This window comes from Panthera pardus, unplaced genomic scaffold (assembly GCF_024362965.1).
Source record: "Panthera pardus isolate Hobbes unplaced genomic scaffold, ASM2436296v1 HiC_scaffold_7, whole genome shotgun sequence".
NCBI lineage: Eukaryota > Metazoa > Chordata > Mammalia > Carnivora > Felidae > Panthera > Panthera pardus.
In genome coordinates, this window is record NW_026527002.1 from 81210195 (window position 1) to 81232203 (window position 22009).

Consider the following 22009-nt stretch of genomic DNA (forward strand, 5'->3'; position numbering starts at 1 on the left):
CTTGACGGGTGACACTCAGGCCCCACAGCAGTGCTGAAACCCTCGGAGACGGACAGAAGGAGAGAGCGTCGGCCACGAACAGTTACAAGGCTTGCGTTCAGAGACGAACACTAGTACTCGAGATTCCCCACCGCCCCCCCCGACCCGCCCCCAGGGCCGGACTTGCTCCAAAGGGAGCTGCGGGCTGGGCCGACTGGATTTGGTCCCCCCCACCTGTTCTCCGGCCCCTCGAGAGGCAGACCACGCGTTAACCAGCGGAAAACAGGTTTAATGCTGAGGTTGCCAGCACCTGCGGCGAGCCCGGGTCATCGGTGCCGCGCTCCCAAGGCACCGCCCGAGGCCCCTCACACAGAGGACAGAGTCAGGAAGGCGGCCAGCCAGGCCCCGCTGCTCCTCAAGCGGCTCGCTCGTCCGCCTTCTCTGAATTCCGGCTCGCGGATATTCGGCTCCTGCGTATTGCACAAGAACTCCGAACAGCAGTGCGCGTACAGGAAGGGCATGGGCTCGACGAGGACAAAGGACTTGAGTCCCGGAGCAAACGGAGCACTTACTGGACAATACCTGGAGCACTGCTTCGAAACATAGAAGAAACGCGGATAGATTCCTGACAGGAAGTGAAGAAGAGAAAGGCACCACGTGAGCTGAGAGCAGCGACACCAAAGCGCTTGGGGCCTGTGCCCGTCCCATCCCGACCTTCCGGTGCCCCCGCTCAGAGGCCACGGTTGAAGAGGCCCCTCGTCTACGGGGCGGTCGGGAGCCACCGCCCAGGACGGGGTCCGGCCTCTGTGTTCACGGCTGCTTCTGGGGGCGGGGGTGGCTTGCGTGCGGTGTGACCACGAGATGCGCCCCGCCCCGCCCCTCCCCGGCTGGCCTGTCCACGTGCACGGGGAGCCCGGGTCTGGGGCTCTCCGTCCGGGACGTACAGGCTCCCAGGCCTCACCGCTCACCACCAGGTCGCTCTGGACTTTGTAACCACGGGACAGGCAGGGGAGCAAGGGGCTCTTGCCCATCCTGGCCACTGCCCGGGGCTCGGCGCCGGCCTCTCCTTGGGCCGGCGCTGTCACCGCGAGCCTGCTGTACACGGCCCGGCTCCGCCCCGGCCGCGGGGTCACGCTGCTGGCTTCGCCTCATCTGTGGTTCACGGTGACAATCGCTTTTCCCTACGCGGTGATGACGTTCACGCGGGGCTGGCGCGAGTCCCAAGCACCCCGTCGGCACCCCGCGTGTTTCCGGGAACGCGGACCCGCCGGAAGGGGCTGACCCTCTGCCTCCGAGCGCTGGGTGCTGCTGGGCCTCCGCACTCCCCTTTGGGGGCTTCATGCGGCCTGGAGCTCCCGGGTGACATACGGGAGACAGAGAGGTGGTCTCCACCCGTCTTAAAGCACACAACACTCCTTCCAGAACATAGCGTAAGCCCCGCCCCTCATCACGTACCCCTCTTGTAACAGCACTTCTCGGTGGGCGGTTGAAATGAAGGCTTTCGTGGTTCATTTAAAATGAATACACATAACCCCTACGCTTTTCTTCCCGCACCCCAATATTCCATCGCGTCCAGTCCTGGCGCCCCGCCCCCCGTCGGCACCGCTCTCACGCAAGCTGGCCTGTCACCTGCCTGTGTTCTGACGTCTCAGGACTTTCCTCCGTTTCTCTTGAACGAACGTGATTACATTAGTTACTCTCTGTTGAGAAAACCTAGACAGACCCCAAGTGCTGAAAGGATTTACCGACTTTCCTGTGAACCCGGGATGGACGGAGATACTCACTCACGGCGACGGAAGTACAAAAGTGAAAATCCCTAGGACAGTTTGATGGATTTGTGCAACCGAAACTATTCTCTATCTCGCAGACGTGACACTTCAGGGTTGAAGCTGAAAGGGGAAGAAAACCAGAGTGAAATACTACCGCTCTCCAGGCCGATCGGGTGAGCACCGCCCCTTCCCCCATCTCTCCCTCCAACAGGGAGCACAAAACCACCGGTCCCAGTCCTTGTATTCTCCCCTGGGCTACCCTCACCCTACCTCTCAACACACGCACCCACACACACATACACACACGCACACACGGCACCTCAAGTTCAATGGCTCAAGAGATTTGCAATCTGCCTTCCAGGGCCCTTCCCACTCACCTTCCCCACTCCTCCCTCCCCCGCCCCAGGCCCTGCATCCCCTCCCCTGGGTGTGGCCCGCTGCCTGGTCCGAATTAGGGCAGGACTCGCTTCCGGGGACAAGCGGGTCACCCTTCTGCGGCTGCTCCAGTTCTCTGACACAGCCCTGGATGGTCCTGAGAGGGCCGGGCCACGCGAGGCGCCCAGCCTGATGTCTCCCAGGAAGGCAGGGACACTGAGGGGACAGCGCGGTGCTGGGGAATAAGCCAGGATCCCGGCCACTCCTGCCGGCCCTCGGCAGGGGCGCCCCAAATCAAGAGGCTCCCCCATCGGGTGTCCAAATCCACAGGCTGCCCTCCTGACGCTCTCTCGCTCCCTGACCCCTGTGCCTGTCTCCGCCCTGGGGCCCCCGCGCGGTCCAGACACGGGTGGCCACCCCGTGTCTGCAGAGGCATTCTGGCCCGCTTCCTTCTCCCAGCCCAGGGGGTCGAGGGGCCCAGACTTACCTTGTTTTCCAGACACGGTGACGTTTGTCTCCACCCGCGGCAGGTCCGTGACCAGGAGCAAAGCAAAGAGAATCATCGTTTCCGTGGTGCCTGGCCCTGGACACGGGGAGTGAGGCCACACGGTCAGCTCTGTGGCTCCAGGGTCAGACCTGGCCGCCTGGGAGGCCACCCCGTGGGCCCAGGGAAGGCAGGGCGCTCCCTTGAAGAGTGTGGACGGCTACTGGCCATTCCCTAGTCCTGTGACCCAGTTTAGGCCCAAGCATACACGCCCACCAGATCCCAGTTCTGGCACCGTCACCCTTTGCTCCCACCCCAGCCCCCCAGGACGGTCTCCTGAACCCACCCTGCGCGGGCCCCACCCCACCCTTGACAGCAAAACATGCCAGGGGTGGCCCTCTAGGCCTTCCCAGCAGATGAGAAGTAAGTGCAGCCATGGACGCTCACTCAGGGACTGGTGTGTTTGGCTTAAACGCCCTCCGAGACGCTCTCTGCACGACGATTATTAGGTATGTCGATCATTATACACGCAGCTGGTCGTGTCTTTAAGTGACGCGTACACGCTTCTTTTTAAGGTTTCTCTCGGTAGCCCCATGTTGTATGTTTGTTTGAGTTTTACCTTAATACTTACATCTCTCTCTTTAACGTTTATTTATCTTTGATGTAGAGAGACGAGACAGGGCACGAGCGGGGAAGAGCAGAGAGAGGGGGAGACGCAGATTCCGAAGCAGGCTCCAGGCTCCGGGCTGTCAGCACAGAGTCTGACGTGGGGCCCGAACACACAGACCTGAGATCACGACCCGAGCCGAAGTCGGATGCTTAACCCGCTGAGCCACCCAGGCGCCCCTATACTTACATCTCTTGAAACAACTCTCTTTCTCCAAGTTTTGTCGTGTAATTTTTGCTCCCCGGGGTGTCACTTTTCAACGGCACCCCACCCTTCCCACCATCACCCTGGGTCACAACGGACCGCTTCCGAAGCAGTGAGCCCGCGCTCCTGTCCTTCCCTTCGTGGCCCGGTTTCAGTTGCATCATTTCTGCCTCATCAGATCAGACAGAGGAAAGCAGAAGTAGTCAGTCCTACAGATAAAGAACCATCATTCCCCGAAGCAAACACCGGCCACACCGAAAATCAACAACACGTCTTGCGCCCGTCAGAGAACTGAGGTCACAGAACTGGCGCTCCCAAGTCTGGCGAGCCGGGTATGCCCCGCGAGGCAACCCTAAATAGACTCACCCGGAGCAGAAACTGCGGGAACCGCGGGCCGGTGGGAGCACTTCACTGTGAGTTTGACAGAGGGCTGGAGGCTGAGTGCCGGAGCAGGAAGAGCCGTCCCCGGGCTGGGGGGGGGGGGTCTCCCGAGCGCACAAGAGTCTCCATCCAGCCCCCAGCACTTCGTCTCCGAGCCCTTTCTTTCTTTGAGTGGGTGACAGCCGACAGTGCCACACAACACGCCCTCCCTCAAGGAGCAACGCGTGAGGAAGATTCGAGGCTAAAGCGGGAGACGAAAACAAGGACACTCAAGAGTGTACGACCTAAGGCGACGACAGCTACAGCAAACTGTGCACAGAGTCCAGGCCCCGGGGCCGTAACGTGAGTGCTCGCTCTCAGGGCCTGCTTCCCACGCTTCCTCTCAACCCACGATACACGACCAACCGGCAGCCGGACACACAAGGCATGCCCGGAGCCAAGACAAACCGTCCGCAGAGGAAAAGCCAGCACGAGGATGTGACACAGGTGACGGACGCGTCACCATCGTCAGAGAGGGGATGTGAAATGACTAGGACCAGGACACTAAGAGCGCCGGTGGAGAAGGCAGACCACACGAGAGAACAGATACGCAACGGGAGCTTAGGAAGGAAAACTGAGAGTCACATGGGAATGCTACGAAGCAAAACCACGTTTTTTTTAAAAAAAAATTTTTTTTTGTTTATTTATTTTTGAGACAGAGAGAGACAGAGCATGAACGGGGGAGGGTCAGAGAGAGGGAGACACAGAATCCAAAACAGGCTCCAGGCTCTGAGCTGTCAGCCTGACACACAGAGCCCAACGTGGGGCTCCAACTCAAAAACCACGTCTTTTTTGATGAAAATGAGGAATGTGTCGGGTGGGTCACCACTGCTCTCGACACAGCCGCAGAGAGACTCCGCGAACTTGAAGACGGGTCGGTAGAAATCTCCTTGCCTGAAACGCCAAGACAAACACAACAAGAAAATGGAACAGGATGTCCAAGAACCGTGGGACGAGCTTCTTTTCGGTAACGCCCAGCTCCCCGAAAGACCAAAAGGAGGAGGAGGGATGGCACGGAAGCATCCCTGAAACCATACTGGCTAAGGGCTTTCCAGCGGTCCTGACAGACATCGCTGCGGAGACTCGGGCAGCTTAGAGAACAGGACGGGCACGACCCCCGAAACAAACAAATACACACACACAAAACCACCTCTACCGAGGCGTGTTCGAAGCACGGAAAATCACAGAGAAAGCTTTCCGGAACCCGGAGGAAGAAACAACGCACGTGATGTGCCAAGAAACAAGAAGAGGGCTTTCCGTGCACTTCACATCGAACCACCCAAGCGAAAGAGCGTAAAAACCATTTCAGGTGTCGGAAGACGACGTCTGCCAACCTCGAACCCGGTGGCTGGAGGAGCTCCCCTTCGAAGCACAGCAGACTGTAGTTTTGTAACGCCCATGACACCCGCCACACAGTGTGGTCTCTGTCGACTTCATCTCTCTTCCGGTGTTGAGTCCACGATAAAATATAGCAATACGTTTGGAGTGGAAATCCCATCACGTTTCAAACATCGCAGTAAATAAAAACTCAAACACATGCTAAAAAAAAAAAAAAAACTGCGAGGAAGCTCTCTTGACACATTTATCTGCAATTTCTGTACGTCCACACCTTTTCCGCCACATGCACTGAGCACAGACACTCGGTGCACATCAGCAGAGTGCAAGGCAGCTCCCGGAGGGTCAGCATCCCTGCACAGGCCCCCCCCCTCCCCTCCCTACCTGCACCTCACCTCCGGGCTCCTCTCCCCACCCGCTCCTCCCCTGCACCTCCCCTCCTGACTCCTCTACCCACCTAAGCCTCCTCTGCACCTCCCCTCCTGGCGCCTCTCCCCACCCACACCTCCCCTGCATCTCCCCTCCAGGCTCCTCTCCCCACGGGCACCTCTCCTGCACCTCCCCTTCTGACTCCTCTCCCCACCCACACCTCCCCTGCACCTCCCCTCCTGGCTCCTCTCCCCACCCGCACCTCCCCTGCACCTCCCCTTCTAACTCCTCTCCCCACCCACACCTCCCCTGCACCTCCCCTCCTGACTCCTCTCCCCACCCACACCTCCCCTGCACCTCCCCTCCTGACTCCTCTACCCACCTAAGCCTCCTCTGCACCTCCCCTCCTGGCGCCTCTCCCCACCCACACCTCCCCTGCCTCTCCCCTCCAGGCTCCTCTCCCCACGGGCACCTCTCCTGCACCTCCCCTTCTGACTCCTCTCCCCACCCACACCCCCCTGCACCTCCCCTCCTGGCTCCTCTCCCCACCCACACCTCCCCTGCACCTCCCCTCCTGACTCCTCTACCCACCTAAGCCTCCTCTGCACCTCCCCTCCTGGCGCCTCTCCCCACCCACACCTCCCCTGCCACTCCCCTCCAGGCTCCTCTCCCCACGGGCACCTCTCCTGCACCTCCCCTTCTGACTCCTCTCCCCACACACACCCCCCTGCACCTCCCCTCCTGGCTCCTCTCCCCACCCACACCTCCCCTGCACCTCCCCTCCTGACTCCTCTACCCACCTAAGCCTCCTCTGCACCTCCCCTCCTGGCGCCTCTCCCCACCCACACCTCCCCTGCCTCTCCCCTCCAGGCTCCTCTCCCCACGGGCACCTCCCTGCCCAGCAGGTCCCAGGCTCCCCCACCGGGCACTGCCAGCATCAGTCAGGACTTTCCACGCACCACTCAGGCCTCCTCTTGCAGGAAGTCATCTGGGGCTGCCTCCACCCGGAGGTCAGCGGAGTTCCCCTGGTCGAACCCCCTCCACCCCCCCATCCCCCCACCCCCGCAGGACAATGCTTGTCCTGATGTACTCGCTGACCCCGACCTCAAGAGCAGCTTGGGAAAAGTGCTGGGACATTATCCACGCAGACGTTTCCTGCTCCTACAGGTGATGGGCAAACGTGCCCCTCCGCCACCCCCGCCACCCCCTCCCTCGGCGACCCTGAACGCAGACCCTGGCCCTCTCCTCCAGGATGGCCCCCCAGCAACCTGGCAGGGCCCGCTCCAGCCGGAGGGTCTGGCGGGGAGGCGGGGAGATTTCCGTCCCTGGAACTGGCGGGACCCAGCCAGAGACCTTTCCAGAGCACAGCGGCACCAGCAGGGAGGCCCGGAAGGACAGGCAGGAAAAGGTCGCCTTGCTCAGTAAGAAGCCTCTTCCAACCAGGACCCGCCCCCGTCGGTCCCCGCGGAAAAGACACGCGAGGGACAGCCACGCGAGGGACGAGTGACAAAACCAAGCCCGACGGGACCGGCCCCAGCGCCGGGAAGGAAGCGCACGCTCTGCAGGCGGAGGTCAGAGAAGGTTCCAGGAGGCTGAGGGTCGCAGTCAAGGACCCGCTTTTCCTTCTCGAAACTAAACACACGACATCAAACTGGGCCCCGCACAAAGGGCCTGGAAGAAGAAAGCGCAGAAACTGCGGGGAGAAGAGGTCCAGGCGGTGCGGGCCGGGCGGGGCGGGGACTCCAGGGGCCCAGGGACCCCCGGGCAGCGGCAGCGGCAGTGGCAGTGGCAGCGCCGGTAGTGCCCGTGGGACTGAGGGGCGCCGGGGGGACCCCGCCCCCCGCGCCCCCCGCCGTTGCAAGCACCCCCCACGCCAGCCCTGGGCCACGCCCCGCACCTCCTGGACCCTATATCGACGCCCCTCCCCTCACCCTTCACCCTGCTGAGACTAGCCAGGCCTTCTGGAACCTTCCAGCCCCCCCCCCACGCGTCCAACCTTCTGCCAATTAACTTCCACGCTGCCCGCCTGTGAGGTGAGCCCCGAACCTTCTGGAACCTCTGGCGCCGCCGGACTCTCTCAGAGTGGGGCCTTCAGGGCTCGTGGAACCTTGTGGAACCCGAGTGTGCGCGTGCGCATGCGTGGGCGCGGGGCCTGCCGGGAGTCCCGCATGCAGCTACGGAGACCCCTCCCTTGCGGACGCGCCCCGGCTGTGGGAAGCGCGGCTGCGGCCCGGAGAGTCTTCGCGCTCACCCTGCTGAGCCCGCCGGTTGGAGGCCTTGCCCGCCCAGGGTTCCAGAAGGTTCTCTGCGGTCGCCGTGGGGACGCGTGGGGACGGAGGGCGCAGGGAGCCTGCGGGGCGGCGTTCGAAAGGGCGGTGGGGGGCGGGGGGCACCGTGGGGGCCTGTCCCGGGCCCTCAGCGGGGGGCTGCTGGGCTGCCCGGGTCCTCGCGGGGTGGGGACACGGCGGGTGAGGCGGCACCGCCCACACGGGCGCCACCCCAAGCCCCAGTCCGGCGCTCCCCCAGACCGGCGTCCCCCCTCGGGCAGGTGCTCCCCCAGAGAGGTGCTACCTCAGGCAGGTGCTCCCCCAGAGAGGTGTCCCCCCCAGGCACGTGCTCCCCAGACAGGAGTCCCCCGTCAGGCAGGTGCTCCCCCAGAGAGGTGTCCCCCCCCAGGCAGGTGCTCCCCAGACAGGCGTCCCCACTCAGGCAGGTGCTCCCCCAGAGAGGTGTCCCCCCCCCCCCCAGGCAGGTGCTCCCCAGACAGGCGTCCCCACTCAGACCGTTGGCTCCTCCCCCCTCGGGCGGCCACTCTCCCCTTACAAGCGGCCAACCCCCTCAGACAGGAAACACCCTCCCCTCCGGTAGGTGCTCCCACAGAAGGTGTCCCCTTCGGGTAGGTGCTCCCGCCCGGGTGTGGGGGGGCGGGAAGCAGTTTTCCCTCAGGATCCCGGGCTCGCAGACTTTGGGGTGCAGATGGGCCCCCACGGGAACACTGTGCGGAAGCGGGCACTGCCTGGGGGGATCCTGGAGCATGGGCCAGGGTCAGGGCTCAGGTGTGGGGGCCCCCCCCCCGGGCCCTCCCCCGCCCGCGCTTCAGGGCCACCCGATTCCGCGGGAGGGGTGGGGGGCAGTGGAACGTTCTGGCGCACACTATGGCCACTGCGCAAGTCAGGCTGCCGGCCTCCAAGGGAGCCGGGTGGTCACCGCGTGCTGCCCCGCATTTGTCCATCGCCTGTAGGAGCTGGAAACGCCTGCGTGGACGGTGTCCCAGCACTTTTCCCCAGCTGCTCCTGAGGTCGGGGTCAGCGAGTACATCCGGACAAGCATTGTTGGGGGGGGCATGGGGACCTCGGCTGAGCTCCCAGTGGAGGCAGCCCCAGGTGACTTCCTGCAAAAGGAGGCCTGAGGGGTGTGTGGAAAGGCCTGCCTGCTGCCTGTAGAGCCCGGTGGAGCGGGCAGAGCCCTGCCTGCTGAGCAGCGAGGTGCAGGTGGGGAGAGGAGACAAGAGGGGAGGTGCAGGGGCGGTGCGGGTGGGGGGAGGAGCCAAGAGGGGAGGTGCAGGGGAGGTGCGGGTGGGGGGAGGAGCCAAGAGGGGAGGTGCAGGGGAGGTGCGGGTGGGGGGAGGAGCCAAGAGGGGAGGTGCAGGGGAGGTGTGGGTGGGGGGAGGAGCCAAGAGGGGAGGTGCAGGGGAGGTGTGGGTGGGGGGAGGAGCCAGGAAGGGAGGTGCAGGGGAGGTGCGGGTGGGGGGAGGAGCCAAGAGGGGAGGTGCAGGGGAGGTGCGGGTGGGGGGAGGAGCCAAGAGGGGAGGTGCAGGGGAGGTGCGGGTGGGGGGAGGAGCCAAGAGGGGAGGTGCAGGGGAGGTGCGGGTGGGGAGAGGAGCCAAGAGGGGAGGTGCAGGGGAGGTGTGGGTGGGGAGAAGAGCCAGGAGGGGAGGTGCAGGGGAGGTGTGGGTGGGGGGAGGAGCCAGGAGGGGAGGTGCAGGGGAGTTGTGGGTGGGGGGAGGAGCCAGGAGGGGAGGTGTAGGGGAGGTGTAGGTGAGGTGCAGGGGAGGTGCGGGTGGGGGGAGGAGCCAGGAGGGGAGGTGCAGGGGAGGTGTGGGTGGGGGGAGGAGCCAAGAGGGGAGGTGCAGGGGAGGTGTGGGTGGGGGGAGGAGCCAGGAGGGGAGGTGCAGGGGAGGTGTGGGTGGGGGGAGGAGCCAGGAGGGGAGGTGCAGGGGAGGTGCGGGTGGGGAGAGGAGCCAAGAGGGGAGGTGCAGGGGAGGTGTGGGTGGGGAGAGGAGCCAGGAAGGGAGGTACAGGGGAGGTGCGGGTGGGGAGAGGAGCCAAGAGGGGAGGTGCAGGTGGGGAGAGGAGACAACAGGGGAGGTGCAGGGGAGGTGCTGGTGGGGAGAGGAGCCAAGAGGGGAGGTGCAGGGGAGGTGTGGGTGGGGAGAGGAGCCAGGAAGGGAGGTGCAGGGGAGGAGCGGGTGGGGAGAGGAGCTGGGAGGGGCTGGTGGACGCTGGGGGACCCCAAAGCCTCTCTCCGGGATCCCGCACCCTGCTCACGTGGGTCCTGCAGACATGCATCCTGTGAGGTGGCCTCTGTGACATGCAGGCTGCTGACGTGTGTCCCGGTCTCTTCACCTATAGGTTCAAGTTCCTGCAGGAGATGATGCTCCTCTGGGCCTTTCTCCTTGTCATCTGGTTGCCTCAGGTCATGCTGGAAGGATATTGGAAGTATCCATTCCTCTCCCTGTCTTCCCAGCGATAAGACTTTACTGTTATCCAGGGTCAGAGGAAGGGTCTGGGTGGGATTCCGTCACCTTAGGCAGCCGGGACCCCCGATGTCAGTGCAGTTGGTGGGCACAGGGTGGGTTTGGAAGGGTCCCCGAGCTAGGTGAGGGTCGGGAGGGCGTTTCTAGCTCGGCCCTCCCTCACCTGGGAAGGGCAGCGTTGGAGACTCCAGGGAAGCCTGGGAGGGCGCTGGCCTTTTCTGACTGCCAGGCTCTCTTGGGCACAGGGGCCGTCATCTGCGGGGCAGAGGGTCCCCTCAGCCGGCTCCCTGGCGGTGCTCGCCGGCGTCTGTCTCTGGGAACAGGAACAACTCCCGCGTGGGCCCGGTCTCTGCCCGGAAGCTACCCTGGCCAGAGCGGAGCCCGTCGAGGGCGGGGCGGTGGAGGCCTCCAGAAGTCCTTCAAGGCAGGGGGAGGGCACAGCCAAGGGTAACGGTGGACGGTGCCAGGGGCACTGGAGCCAGATGCTGCTTACTGTTTCCTCAGGGACCTATAATCTGAAATGCTACGATTGTTGGACCATCAACAACTTCTTTTGTACAAGTATGACATTGTGTCCAACAGACCTCAGGCGCTGTATGACCATCTCTGTTCGTAAGTACCTGTTTGTCTTCCTTGCACGTTGTGAATTAGGCACCCCACCTGAGCACTTTCAGGGAGCTGTCTGATCTGCTCTGTCTTGGACCCAGCCCCGTGGCCCTTGGCCTGCTCTGTCCCCATCCTGAGAGCCCACCCCAGCCTCTAGGCTCAGCCCCAGGAGAGGCCGGCGTGCACCATCCTGGAGAGCCAGGCACCCCGCAAGGTGGGGCTGTCAGGGTCCACGTGCACCGTGGGGGGTTGCCAGACCCTAGGCCTCCGCTCCGTGTCAGTCCTTGGTGGCGGTGCTGGCGCCCCCGAGTCGCCCGGGCGGTCCCTCGTTGCCCATTTGATTCAGGCTGGTGGGGGGAGGGCTTCCAGCTAAGCAGGCCCGAAAAGCGGGCATCCTGCGGACTTCTCAGGACAAGGACTACTGCACACGGAGGGCAAGGCCAAGTGTGGGCTCAGGGCTAGCGTGACTTTTCAGGGTGCTCTTGGCTCTTACTCAGAGGCTCAGGTGCCCTGAGAAAGGCGTCCCGCTCGCCAGGGCCCTAAGCTGAAGCACAGGGTCGGCCAGAGGCCAGTGACCATTCGATGAGCCTGGGAGGCTGCAGCCAGTGCAGGGCCTGGCAGGGAGGCAGTGGCCCCGTGTGGGGCCCTGCCGGGGGCCTGTCCTCTGGCCCCTGGCCTTCCCCAGTGTCTCTTTGCACCTTAACGTGCCATTCTGTGTTCCAAGCTCCCCGCAACACGGTCTTCTTTCGGCCTCCTCTCGGTGGTACCGGCTGGCCTACCCTGTGGGCATCTGGGCTTTGGAACTCAGGAAGGAGCTGGAATCTGTCCCGGGTTCCTGCAGCGGGCACCTGTTGTGTGCAGGTCTCGGCCTATCGACGTGCAACGATATGGCGGGACTGGCCCTCGTGGTTCTCGTGATGACTGAGGACGCCCTCGGCGCGGCCGTCAGGAACTGGGAACCCACAGGGCTGTGGCTCACGAGTCCTGGAGCTTCCAAGGCACACGGCCAAGTCGTGGTGGGACGAGAGATGCACGGGCTGGGAGTGTGCCTTTTCTGGGCTCAAGGGGGGCATCTGGGGTTTCCCGGGCCCGTCTTCATTGGTGAGTTTACAACAGGAGGGCAGGACTCTAAAGCTCGAGAAGAAGAGAAACCAGCGACCCGTGGTCAGCTCTGGAGCCCCACCAAGAGCCCTGGGACGAAGGAGCCTCGGGCGGTAGCGGTGCGGGGGTGCGGGCTCTGTATCTAGTCCAGCGGCTGGTGGTGTTTCCCCCAGAGAGCCGTCCTTGAGGTGAGTGCTTTGGCAGTCAAAGCTCCTCAGGCACTTGCACCACAGGAGGACAGAAGCCGCCATCAGAGCTCCGCGGCTGCCCCTCTGGGAGACCCCGGTGGGTGGCGGGTTGCCGCACTGGGACGGCTGCTTCTGAAGGGGGCGTTGGGCTCTGTTTCCCAGCCTCTCTCCCTGTGTGGCTCTGGGCTATACTTGGCCCTGGGAGAGCCCGCGTGAGGTCTGCAGGGCTGAGGTGAAGCAGACGGTTGGTCTCGAAGGTCGTGATGGTTCTGCGGTGATGGACGCCAGGGGACCCCATCCAGCGTCTCCACACTTCATCCTGTTTCACGTCCATCCCATCAGCCCCGTTGCCCACGAGCAGTTCCTAAGAAGGTAGCAGTTGCGTGGCCGCTGGCCTGCACAGGCGACAGGTGTGTGGGTGAACACCTCAGACATCGTCACGAGAGTCTCCTGTGCGTGGGCCGAGACGGGGGGTCGGGGGCAGAGAAGCATGGCGTCCATATTTTCCTGCCAACTGGGCTCGTCCCCCTGGCCCCGCCCCGCCTCAGCGTCAAATGGACCTGGTTTTGGACTGTCCCTCTGATCGCCAGCCGGCACCGATAAGCAGATAAGCCTCTAAGAGATGGTCGACATCTTTGGTCGTTAGGGAAATTAAAATTGAAAACACGATTAGGTATGTCTAATCAGAGTGACCGAAGTCAAAAACAGTGGCCACGCCAAAGGCTGGCCAGGATGGTAAAGAAATCAGATTTTCGTATTTGGCCAGTGACAGTGAAAAATGGGACCACAAATTATGGCAAACGCGGTCCGGTTTCTTAAAAACACAACATGCAGCTACCGTCGATCCCCGAATTGCATTTCTGGGGGTTTTCCCAGAAGAGTTGAAACTTCGCCTGTGCGAAACCATGCATGGATGTTTGTCCCAGAGTGGTTTGTAGCACCTCGATCCCCGAAGCAACCCGGACATCCTGGAGCACCTGAACGGTAAAGACACCGTGGTGAGTCCACCGTGGGTGTTACTCGGCAGTAAGCAGGGCAGCTACTGCTCCGTTATCCTGAGTGAGTGTCCTGGGAAACACAGGGAACGAGAAAGGGCCAGCTCCAGAGGTAACTGTTCATGTTTCCTCTTATAGACATCCTAGAAATGACCAACTTCTAGATGCAGACCCCAGAATCATTTTGTGGGAGTCAATGGCCAGGCATTTGTGTGAGAAAAGGGTGGGTGTGTCCATATGAGGGATGACTGTGGTGTAAGCCTGGTGTTCCCCGTCACCGCTTTGAGAGCCGGTGCCCTAGTCGCGCTGCTTCACTGCTGTCTGGCCACGAGGTACCGTTGGAAGTGACTGAGTCCAGGTGCACGGGAGCTTTCGTATTTCCTGAAAACGTTTTGAAGGTACAATTATCGGAAGTAAGACACTGAACATCAGAAAAGTAATTTAAGGTCTAACAGATCGTTAATGACACTACTATTAAAATGGATACAAGTAGGAACCCATGACTTTCAAACAAACAAAATTCATATGTTTTGCTTCATAGAGGCACGCTTTGAAATGAGAACATAAAAACTCTGAGAATAAAATACAGAACATGGTATACAACGTAAATACCGACTCCCAAGCTCTTAAGCACGCAGTGAAGCAAAGCTAACGTGAACTCAAGGGCGTTGCTTGTGTGAAGAGCAGAACAGCACTGGATGGAGATGAAAGGGTGAGACAACCGGGAAGACATCAACATCAAAGTGCACACACGCCCGATGATGCAGGAGGAAGAGCCACACCGAAAAATGCTCCCCAGAGCTTAGGAACTGTAGGTAGGGGCATGGTCACAGCGTTATCGTTAACATACCTCTGCCCATGGCTTCCAGGTGCTAGAGCAAGGACCCCAAACTTACCAGAGCCATTCAGCCGGGGTGGACCAACTCTTTCTATAAAGGATCAGAAGCAACCCTGCCTAGTAGTAGGCCACCTAGACTCATAGCAAGTGCCCCGCACTGCCTGTGTGGGGGTAGGAGAAGCCATGGAGCATGGGTAAACAGAGTGATCGTTCCTATGTCCCAACAGATCTTTACCCATAGACACAGCTGGTGGACTGGGACTGCCCCGCGGGCTCTTGATTGCCACCCTCTGCTACAGAAGGTCTGAAGGACACTGGTTACGAAGGAGGAATACTCATGATGTGTGACAGCAGAGCTACCCATGACCCAATACACATTTTTTTACAAGGTCGCTAATGATGTTTGCAATACTGAGTTCATGCCAGGACCTAATGCAAGCATCTACACGTGTCAAAGGAAGGCATTTCTGCAGAGTTCCTTCTCTGTTACGGTGGACTTAAGCTAGAAATCGTGACGCCAAAGAGAACTGGGAAAACCTCCACTCATTATAATCACACAGAGCAGTTCTGAATAACCAAAGACCCAAAGAGAAGCCACATGGAAGTTAGGAAAGAAGAAGGACTCCATGATTCTAAAGCTAGGACGTGGGGAAAATGAGTGGAGTGCAGCGAAAGCAGAGTTGAGAGCGCAAGTAGACACTCTTGGCCTCTCGTAGAAGAGGGAACGCATGCAAAGGCCCCAAGCTTCCACTCAGGAAGACAGAAGAATAGGAAATCCACCCAAAGAAATGAGGTAGGGAATGTCAGGAAGACAGCAGAAATCCTTGTAATGGGAATACGAAAACCCAGAAAGAATCCCCACAAAGCCAACAGTTGGTTTTTGGAGGGATTCATAGTATGGGTAAAATGGGGTAGGTGAGCTCAAAGGCAGAAATGTAAAATTCACACTTTTGTTATCAGAAATGCAAAGGGGGGGCATCCATCAGAGGCCGCTTTTTTCTTTCCCTTGTAAAGAAAACAAGAGGCCACTATGGTAGCCTTCCTGTGACACATTGGAGAGTTGTGATGAAATGAATCACACCTTGAGAAACACAGTTGAATTGGCTCTGACCCACAATGAGATTGTAAAGCTGAAGTGCCCTGAATCCTTTCTGGAAAACCTAGAAATGGAAAACCTGGAGAACCTGGAAATCCTTTCTGGAAAACCAACTAGAGATAGCGTCTCTGGCAAAGTCCACTAGCTTCGTAGGAGAAATCACCCTACCTTACACAAACTCTTCCAGATAATAAAGGAGGAGGATTGCTCCCCAACACATTCATGATGACAGTCTGACTCCAACACAAAGCCTAGGAAGGACGTTGGAAGGATGGAAACCACAGACGAACCTCTCCTGTGACTAGAGCTGCAGCAGTACTAGCCAGATCCGAACCAATAGAATCCTACTGTGGAGAAGCTATACCACACCCAAAGGAATGTTGTATCCTGCATGGCATCCTGGAACAGGAAAAGAACATTAAGGGGAAAAGAATGAAATCTGAATAAAGTGTGGGAAAAATGTGCGATAGGATGGCAAATGATGAGAGACAAGAGGGGCCTGGGTGTAGGTGTTTAGAACACACAGACACACACACACACTGCAGTGTGGCTTACAATTGAAACCCACTAGTTCATTTCACCATCTTAGCAAAGAAAATGGGAAACATCACAGCCACAGATGCTGAAAACTGATGAAATCCAGTATCCTTTCCAAATTAAACAAAAAAACTGAGGAAATGGAAGACGAGAGGACATTTTCTGTCCCAAGGAAAATACTGGAACACTTTTCCCTTGAGGTGAAAGTGGGGTCAGAGGCCTCTTGTCACGACCTCCACTTCCATGAAGCAGAATTATGGGTGGCACAGGAATTAATAGGTCATGGGAAGAAATGATACACACAGTGGCTGGGAAATAGGAAGCAAGCAGCTACTATTCACCAAAGATGATGAACTTTGGACATAAGCAGTACCTTGGGCAATGGCCCGAAATACAAGGTCAGTACTCAAAAATCAAATTAAAAAACCCATGGTGTATTTATACAACAACGGTGAACACGTGGAAAATGAAATGTGCAAAAACACACATAGCATTTGAAAACCACCACATACCTGGAAACAAACGCAAGCAGATTTCTGCAAGACTTCCATATCGAAGCTGTGAACAGGTGAAATGGAAGGACTTAAACCAACGGGTGAGCCAGGCTTCTGGATGGAGCAACCCAGTAGAAGTAGGACAGCTGTTCTCCTCAAGTTCATCCTCAGATTCCATGAAATCCCAGTCAGAGGCTAGTGTGTGTGTGTTGGGGTGGGGGTGGGGGTGGGGGCAAGTTGATTCAAAATATTCAAATGTTTATGGAACTTTGGGGGCTAGGAATGTCCAAGGCAATCTCGTGGAAGAAGAGAGGAACAGAGAACCTGCACTCTTACACAATATTCTTTCGTCTCGTCAATGCACATGGTCTAGTGTTGGTGTTGGGATTGAAAAATAGACCGACAGTGGAGAAAAGAGGTCTCAGAAAAAGCCACGTGCTTTCTGACAACGTTGACCCAGAAGGTTGTGGGGAAAGACACTCATCGGCACTCACCAGTAGTGGGTGCAGGAAATCTTGTACACATGATTTACACAACAGAAGCACTTTCAGATGCTTTCTAGATCTCCATGTAAATAGTAAAAGAACAAAACGTGGGCTTTATTTTTTTGGAAGGGAAATGTAGAAGAATGTCTCCCTGGGATAATTAAGAATTTAAGACACCTGAACAATATAGTGCTGATCACAGATGAGGAAAAGCGGTAGTGGGATTACATAAAAATTCACAACTTCTGCCCCCGAGAGGATACTGAGAAGTGTAAAGATGCCCCAGATGAAGAGAAGGCCCTTTAAGACACTGTCTGCTCAAGGGCTTATATTCCGTATATGGAATGAACTTCTACGAATCACTACTTGAACAAGCAGATCATCCAATAGAAATTGGAGCCAAAGGCTTGAGGCTGTTTACCAAAAATGATATCCAAGTGGGTACTAAATATAAGAAAAGTCATCCAACGTGAACGTTTCTGGTGGAAATGAAACTCAGAACTATGGTATGGTAACACCAAAAGGAACGATTAAACATTCACAAACGGCTACCCGTGTGGTGGCAAGATGTTGAGGTGGACACGATCCTTTGGAGTATAAATAGGTTCACCCGCTCTGGAAACCTCTTCAGCAGCATCTGCCAAAGCCATATGTATGCATCTTAAGGACTCAGCATTTACCACCATGTCAAGAACTCACACACGCTCACCTCGTGTGAGGACGAGAATATTCGCTGCAGAGCTCTTTGGGGGAGGTGACAGGCAGAAACAACGCTAACGCCCATCAGCAGTCAACCATGGAATGTTCATCAGTGGAAAAGTGTACAAAGGGGAGAGTAAACCATACACAGCGCTGGGCCACATCAGGGATAGCTTTCCAAACACAAAGCAGAGAAAAGAAGCCAGACCCCAAAACAGACAGTACAGGAGTTCATATCCACAAAGTGCAAAAACAGACAAAACTAACACATAGGCTTGGAAATCCAGACATTTCTTACCTTTAGCCTTGGCTGCTTTTAGTGCCTGATGGAGGAACAGAGGCGGGAATTCGGTAGTTTTTATCCAGTTCTGTTTCTGGAGCTCGTGCCGGTTCCATGGTTATGAGCACTTCCTGAAATCCAGTCAGCTGTCGGCTGCCTTATGAGTGTGCACTCTTGCGTAGAACGTTGGACTTCCAGAAACCCTTCATGTGGCAAATAGAGACAAGCAAGTGACGGGAGCTTAGCTGGGAGTTCCTTCCTTTGACCTCAGAGCCATGAGTGGAAACGTCAACGGTGGCAAGTTCCAGGGAGAAAGTATCGGGTAAACACTGGGGTCACAAGGGAGCAGAAGTGGTGAGTGAGCGCCGAAGAATTTAACTCGGGGACTCTCGAAGGAGGCCTCAGATGGCGCCTTGCTCACATGGCCAAGATACACATGCTTGTGCATCTTAAGGACTCAGCCTTGGTGGTTGGCCAAGGCTGTTGGGTGAGCCTACCAGTGAAGGTAATCACAGTAGTTGTGGGACCCTGCTTGCGGTGGAGCACCCTGTCCGTGCTGGGGCGCAGGTTGGCATTAAGGGTGCATCGAGGTTTATATGTTGGGCCAGGAGCTGGGAACACCTGGCCGAGGGTCCCAGGCGGGTGCTCGTCCTAGAGGGGCCACGCTGAGTCTCAGAAAATCAGGTGAGGGCCACATGGACTCCACTTCAGGGTCTGTGTGATCCTGTGAGACATGAGCGAAACATTTCTTTGGCCTCTGTTCTCTTTCTAGAGCCCTGAGATTCTTAGGACAAATAATGAACAGGACATTTCATCTGTGCAGCCATGTGCCAAGGCACCTTGATACTATTTAGAGAGCCAGAGGCAGAGATGAGATGGCCGTGTAGACAGAAAACCATCTCCAGGAGAAGTTGTCCATGGGGGAAACAGACCATCTGGTGGCCTTTCTTGGGCGTTCTTAATCTGTGAAAATTCTAGGCAACGTAGTCACATCTGGGGATGTATAACACTAGTTCCTGGGTGAACTGTGCTTTGTTGTTTGCAAGCAGAAAACCTGAAATCACTGACTTTCATCTCTACTTTTTAAGGTTTGAACAGTCGGGAGCTACTTGTTTACAAGAACTGTACGAGCAACTGCACGTTTGTGTATCCAAGCGAAGTGCCTGCTGAAGCCCCAAGATCACAGTTTTTTAAAACTAATAGTTTCTATTTTGTTCGTTGTTGTGGTAGTATTAATTGCAATGAAGGAGGTCCTATTTCTCTTGAAAAGGATATTGTACATGAGGATATAATTGAGGAGCGTGTAGTAGCAATGGCACACATGGGGGAGTCAACACTTTCCCTGAGCATTGCCTCCATCCTGGTCAGCCATACACTGACATGAGAAGCCCTCTGGGAGGGTCTGATCTCTTCCCTCATTCCTCAGAGCGAGTTCACTCTCCTTTCGTCCCTTGTGAGCCAAGGATACTGACCCACAGGGCCCCAGGTGGACCAGTTACCCTTTCCCGGCTTATTTCAAGAGAGAAATAAAGAACATTATTGCTTGGGTACTGCTTACCTAGAGATTTGTTTGTGGTTTTAGCATTTGATGTGTTTCTTCCTCTTTAGACATCATCTTGCAAATAGACCAAAACATCTTGTTGCTTTAGCATGCAGAGATGGAGTATGTTTTTAAGTTTATTTTTCAGAGAGAGAGAGAGAGAGAGGAGAGAGAGAGAGAACATGCATGGGAATGTGAGCAGGGAGGGGCAGAGAGAGGGAGACAGAGCCCCATGCTGGGCTCAAACTCAGGAACCATGAGATCACGACCTGAGCCTAAGTCAGACGCGCAACCGCTCAACCAACTGAGCCACTCAGGTACCCCAAGAGACTAAGTATTTTAAATAAGGCAAAACAGTTACAGGGGAGAGTGTATGAGTTCGCTCAAAGAGAGGTCCCAGCTATGCTCGGACCACAGGCACCCGAGGCCACCTGAGACTCTGTGCTTTAGTTCTAAGGCGGGGACGACGGAAGCCGAGAGGGAGCTGGGCAAGAGGTGGCACGTGGATATCACGGCCTGACGTTAGAGACTGTGCCCGGTGCCCGGTGTGGGCCAATCAGACAAGTTGTGCACGAGCCGCAGTCCTCCCTCAAAGTTGGGCCTCTCCTCCCACCAGGGCTAGAAGGTCTCCCAGGTGCTGACATTTGAGCAGGGGGAGAGGCTGGGAGTCTGCCGGTGACCACCTTGAAATGGCATGGAGACTTCTGTGCTGAGGTTGTCATTCTCCTTGCACGTGTGGTGGTTTCAGAAAAGAGGTGTGAGGGGAACAGAAAAGTGTCACCTTCTTAACCCTCGTCCTTACTTCTCCTTTAAATCAAACCAGAGCTTCAATTAGACAAAACTACCATAACATAAAATCCAAGATTCCAGTGTTTTTACTAGATTCACAATATTGAGGTGTCACTACTATTTAATTACAGAACATTTTATACCCAAAAGAGAAACGGGCTTCCGCCAACAGCCAGGAAGCATAGGACCTCTCTTGCAAAGTAGGCAGTTATTTCTGCAGGAAAGTGAAAAAACATTTGCAAAGAAAGTGAGACTTCAGGTCAGCAGCGGTGAGGCGGTGCCACACGCACGGTCAGCCCGGTCCTCCCCCGGGGCAGCCACGAGAGCGTCCGACGCCAACCCTCCACTTCTGTGCCCCAGCGAGGGTGTGCAAACTCTGGCGAAATCATGAGGCTGATGCTCTGAAAGTCTCTCCCCTCCCAGCAACTATAAATAATCACAAACTCGTACAAGAAAACTTGCGTGTCTGGGCTGGCCAAAAAAAAAGAGAGGGGCCCCCTCTAATTCCCTAAATGAGAAGAATCACAGACTAGGGAGCAGCCCGCACAGCAGCCCCGGGGACGGGCTTGGGTCCGGTTCTGTGAGGGAAAGGATGCGAGGCAGAGGCCCAGGCAGGATCAGAAGATGGGACCAGAAGCCCACGGGAAGGCAGGACTGCGGAGGACGGACGACGTGGTGCAGAAACTCTGTCCAGCAGCATCGGGAGAAGAGAAGGAAGCTGAGCTCCACGAGGCTGGGCCTGAGGAGGACTACGTTCCCGCCTGAGAACGCGGATCCTTCTCGCACCAGTGGAGCCTTCGGGGGCCCTCCCAGGCTGAGTAATTCACACAAACGTGGCCCTGGGCAAGGGACCGTGCTCGGGTAACAGGAAGAGGCCACCTAAAGGCTCAGGTGGAGCACAGCCTGGGCCCAGGCCCCACCTGCCGGGAGACCAGATGTCCCGGGAGTGGACGTCAGGTTTTTGTTATTTTATTTCATTTTATTTCATTTGAATTTTACTTTATTTTTGAGGATTTTGCTAACGTTTATTTTTGAGAGAGAGAAAGAGAGAGAGGGAGGGAGGCAGACAGAGAGGGAGACAGAGAATCCAAAGCAGGCTGCACGCTGTCAGTGCAAAGCCCCGTGGGGGGCTCGAACCCACAAACCATGAGATCATGACCTGGGCTGAAGTCGGATGTACAACCGACTGAGCCACCCAGCCGCCCTCGGAGGTCACGGATTTTAAAGGCAAGGCTATTTGTGTATGGAAAGAATGACAAGGCATAAGATGATGATTCTTAAGCACGGTGTCCCCAGGTAAGAGGAAGGATTTTTAGAAAGACCCAACGGACACCCACAGCCAAACCTCAGGAGATGGCACGCAGGTTACACGAAAAGGGACCCCCACGAAGCACTCATACAGCACGGCTGGAGGAGCACAGAGAAGCAGGAAACGACCCGGAGACGCTTTCACTGCAGGATGTTTGCAAGACGTGTGACGCCACTCTCGATCCAAGGTCCTTCGAGGCGGAGGAGGCACCAAGGCCTCGAGAGGAGGGCCGGCGGCGGGGGTTCCGCTGGCATCTCTGCCAGGGACGAGCTGCGAGGCCGTGCGGCTGCACGAATTCTCTGAGCCTCAGCTTTGCCGCGGGCGACACGGGGACAGTCCCGGTGCTCACCTGCCAGGGCTGCCATGAAGATCAGGAGAGCCTGGGCCCCGCTGCACAGAGGGACTCACACACACTGCCTCCAGGGGAGCAGTTTGGATTCCGGGCCTGCCCGCCAGCAGCCAGCAGGTGTCCCCACAGGGCAGGGCCTCAGGGAAGGAGACTTGGCAGTGGCAAGAGCCACAATCCCCCTGCTGAGCGCCTATTGAAGCAGCTGCCCTTTCCCAAGGCCGACCTGCCTCCCTGGGGCCTGTGAAAGGGGAATGGCTGCATAGAGTGCCCACGGGAAGACCTCACAGCTCGGCGGGAGAAGGGCTGGGCCGGCGCGGCAAGCCCAAGCTCCAGCTTGTGCCCGTG

The 22009-nt window shown here is 57.6% G+C and overlaps 2 protein-coding genes across 3 annotated transcripts; one reads left to right on the top strand and one right to left on the bottom strand.

The window, feature by feature from the left end:
• Positions 1-247: 247 nt before the first annotated feature.
• LY6K (lymphocyte antigen 6 family member K) lies at positions 248-7743 on the bottom strand. 2 transcript variants are annotated; one of them, XM_019459696.2, is made up of 4 exons: positions 7649-7743; positions 2611-2706; positions 1764-1868; positions 248-604 (listed from the first exon to the last, which is right to left on the bottom strand). In XM_019459696.2, exons 2-4 carry the CDS (start codon positions 2684-2686, stop codon positions 345-347), a joined length of 441 nt encoding a protein of 146 aa, XP_019315241.1. In that variant the 5' UTR covers positions 2687-2706; positions 7649-7743; the 3' UTR covers positions 248-344. The 2 variants fall into 2 exon arrangements, with proteins under 2 accessions (XP_019315241.1, XP_019315240.1); XM_019459695.2 differs by having other exon boundaries at positions 7599-7736.
• A 2449-nt stretch (positions 7744-10192) lies between these two features.
• GML (glycosylphosphatidylinositol anchored molecule like) lies at positions 10193-19061 on the top strand. The gene is made up of 3 exons (XM_053896174.1): positions 10193-10297; positions 10604-10970; positions 18766-19061. Exons 1-3 carry the CDS (start codon positions 10193-10195, stop codon positions 19059-19061), a joined length of 768 nt encoding a protein of 255 aa, XP_053752149.1.
• Positions 19062-22009: the final 2948 nt, after the last annotated feature.

What these genes read in the sequence shown, in the direction of transcription:
- GML (XM_053896174.1), top strand. Translation starts at nt 10,193, where the DNA reads ATGCAGGCTGCTGACGTGTGTCCCGGTCTCTTCACCTATAGGTTCAAG. An exon ending in TTGTCATCTGGTTGCCTCAG is followed by an intron (nt 10,298 to 10,603) that starts GTCATGCTGGAA and finishes TCTTGGGCACAG; the next exon opens with GGGCCGTCATCTGCGGGGCA. An exon ending in CTGTATGACCATCTCTGTTC is followed by an intron (nt 10,971 to 18,765) that starts GTAAGTACCTGT and finishes CTACTTTTTAAG; the next exon opens with GTTTGAACAGTCGGGAGCTA.
- LY6K (XM_019459696.2), bottom strand. Translation starts at nt 2,686, where the DNA reads ATGATTCTCTTTGCTTTGCTCCTGGTCACGGACCTGCCGCGGGTGGAG. An exon ending in CACCGTGTCTGGAAAACAAG is followed by an intron (nt 1,869 to 2,610) that starts GTAAGTCTGGGC and finishes TTCCCCTTTCAG; the next exon opens with CTTCAACCCTGAAGTGTCAC. An exon ending in TTGTACTTCCGTCGCCGTGA is followed by an intron (nt 605 to 1,763) that starts GTGAGTATCTCC and finishes ACTTCCTGTCAG; the next exon opens with GAATCTATCCGCGTTTCTTC.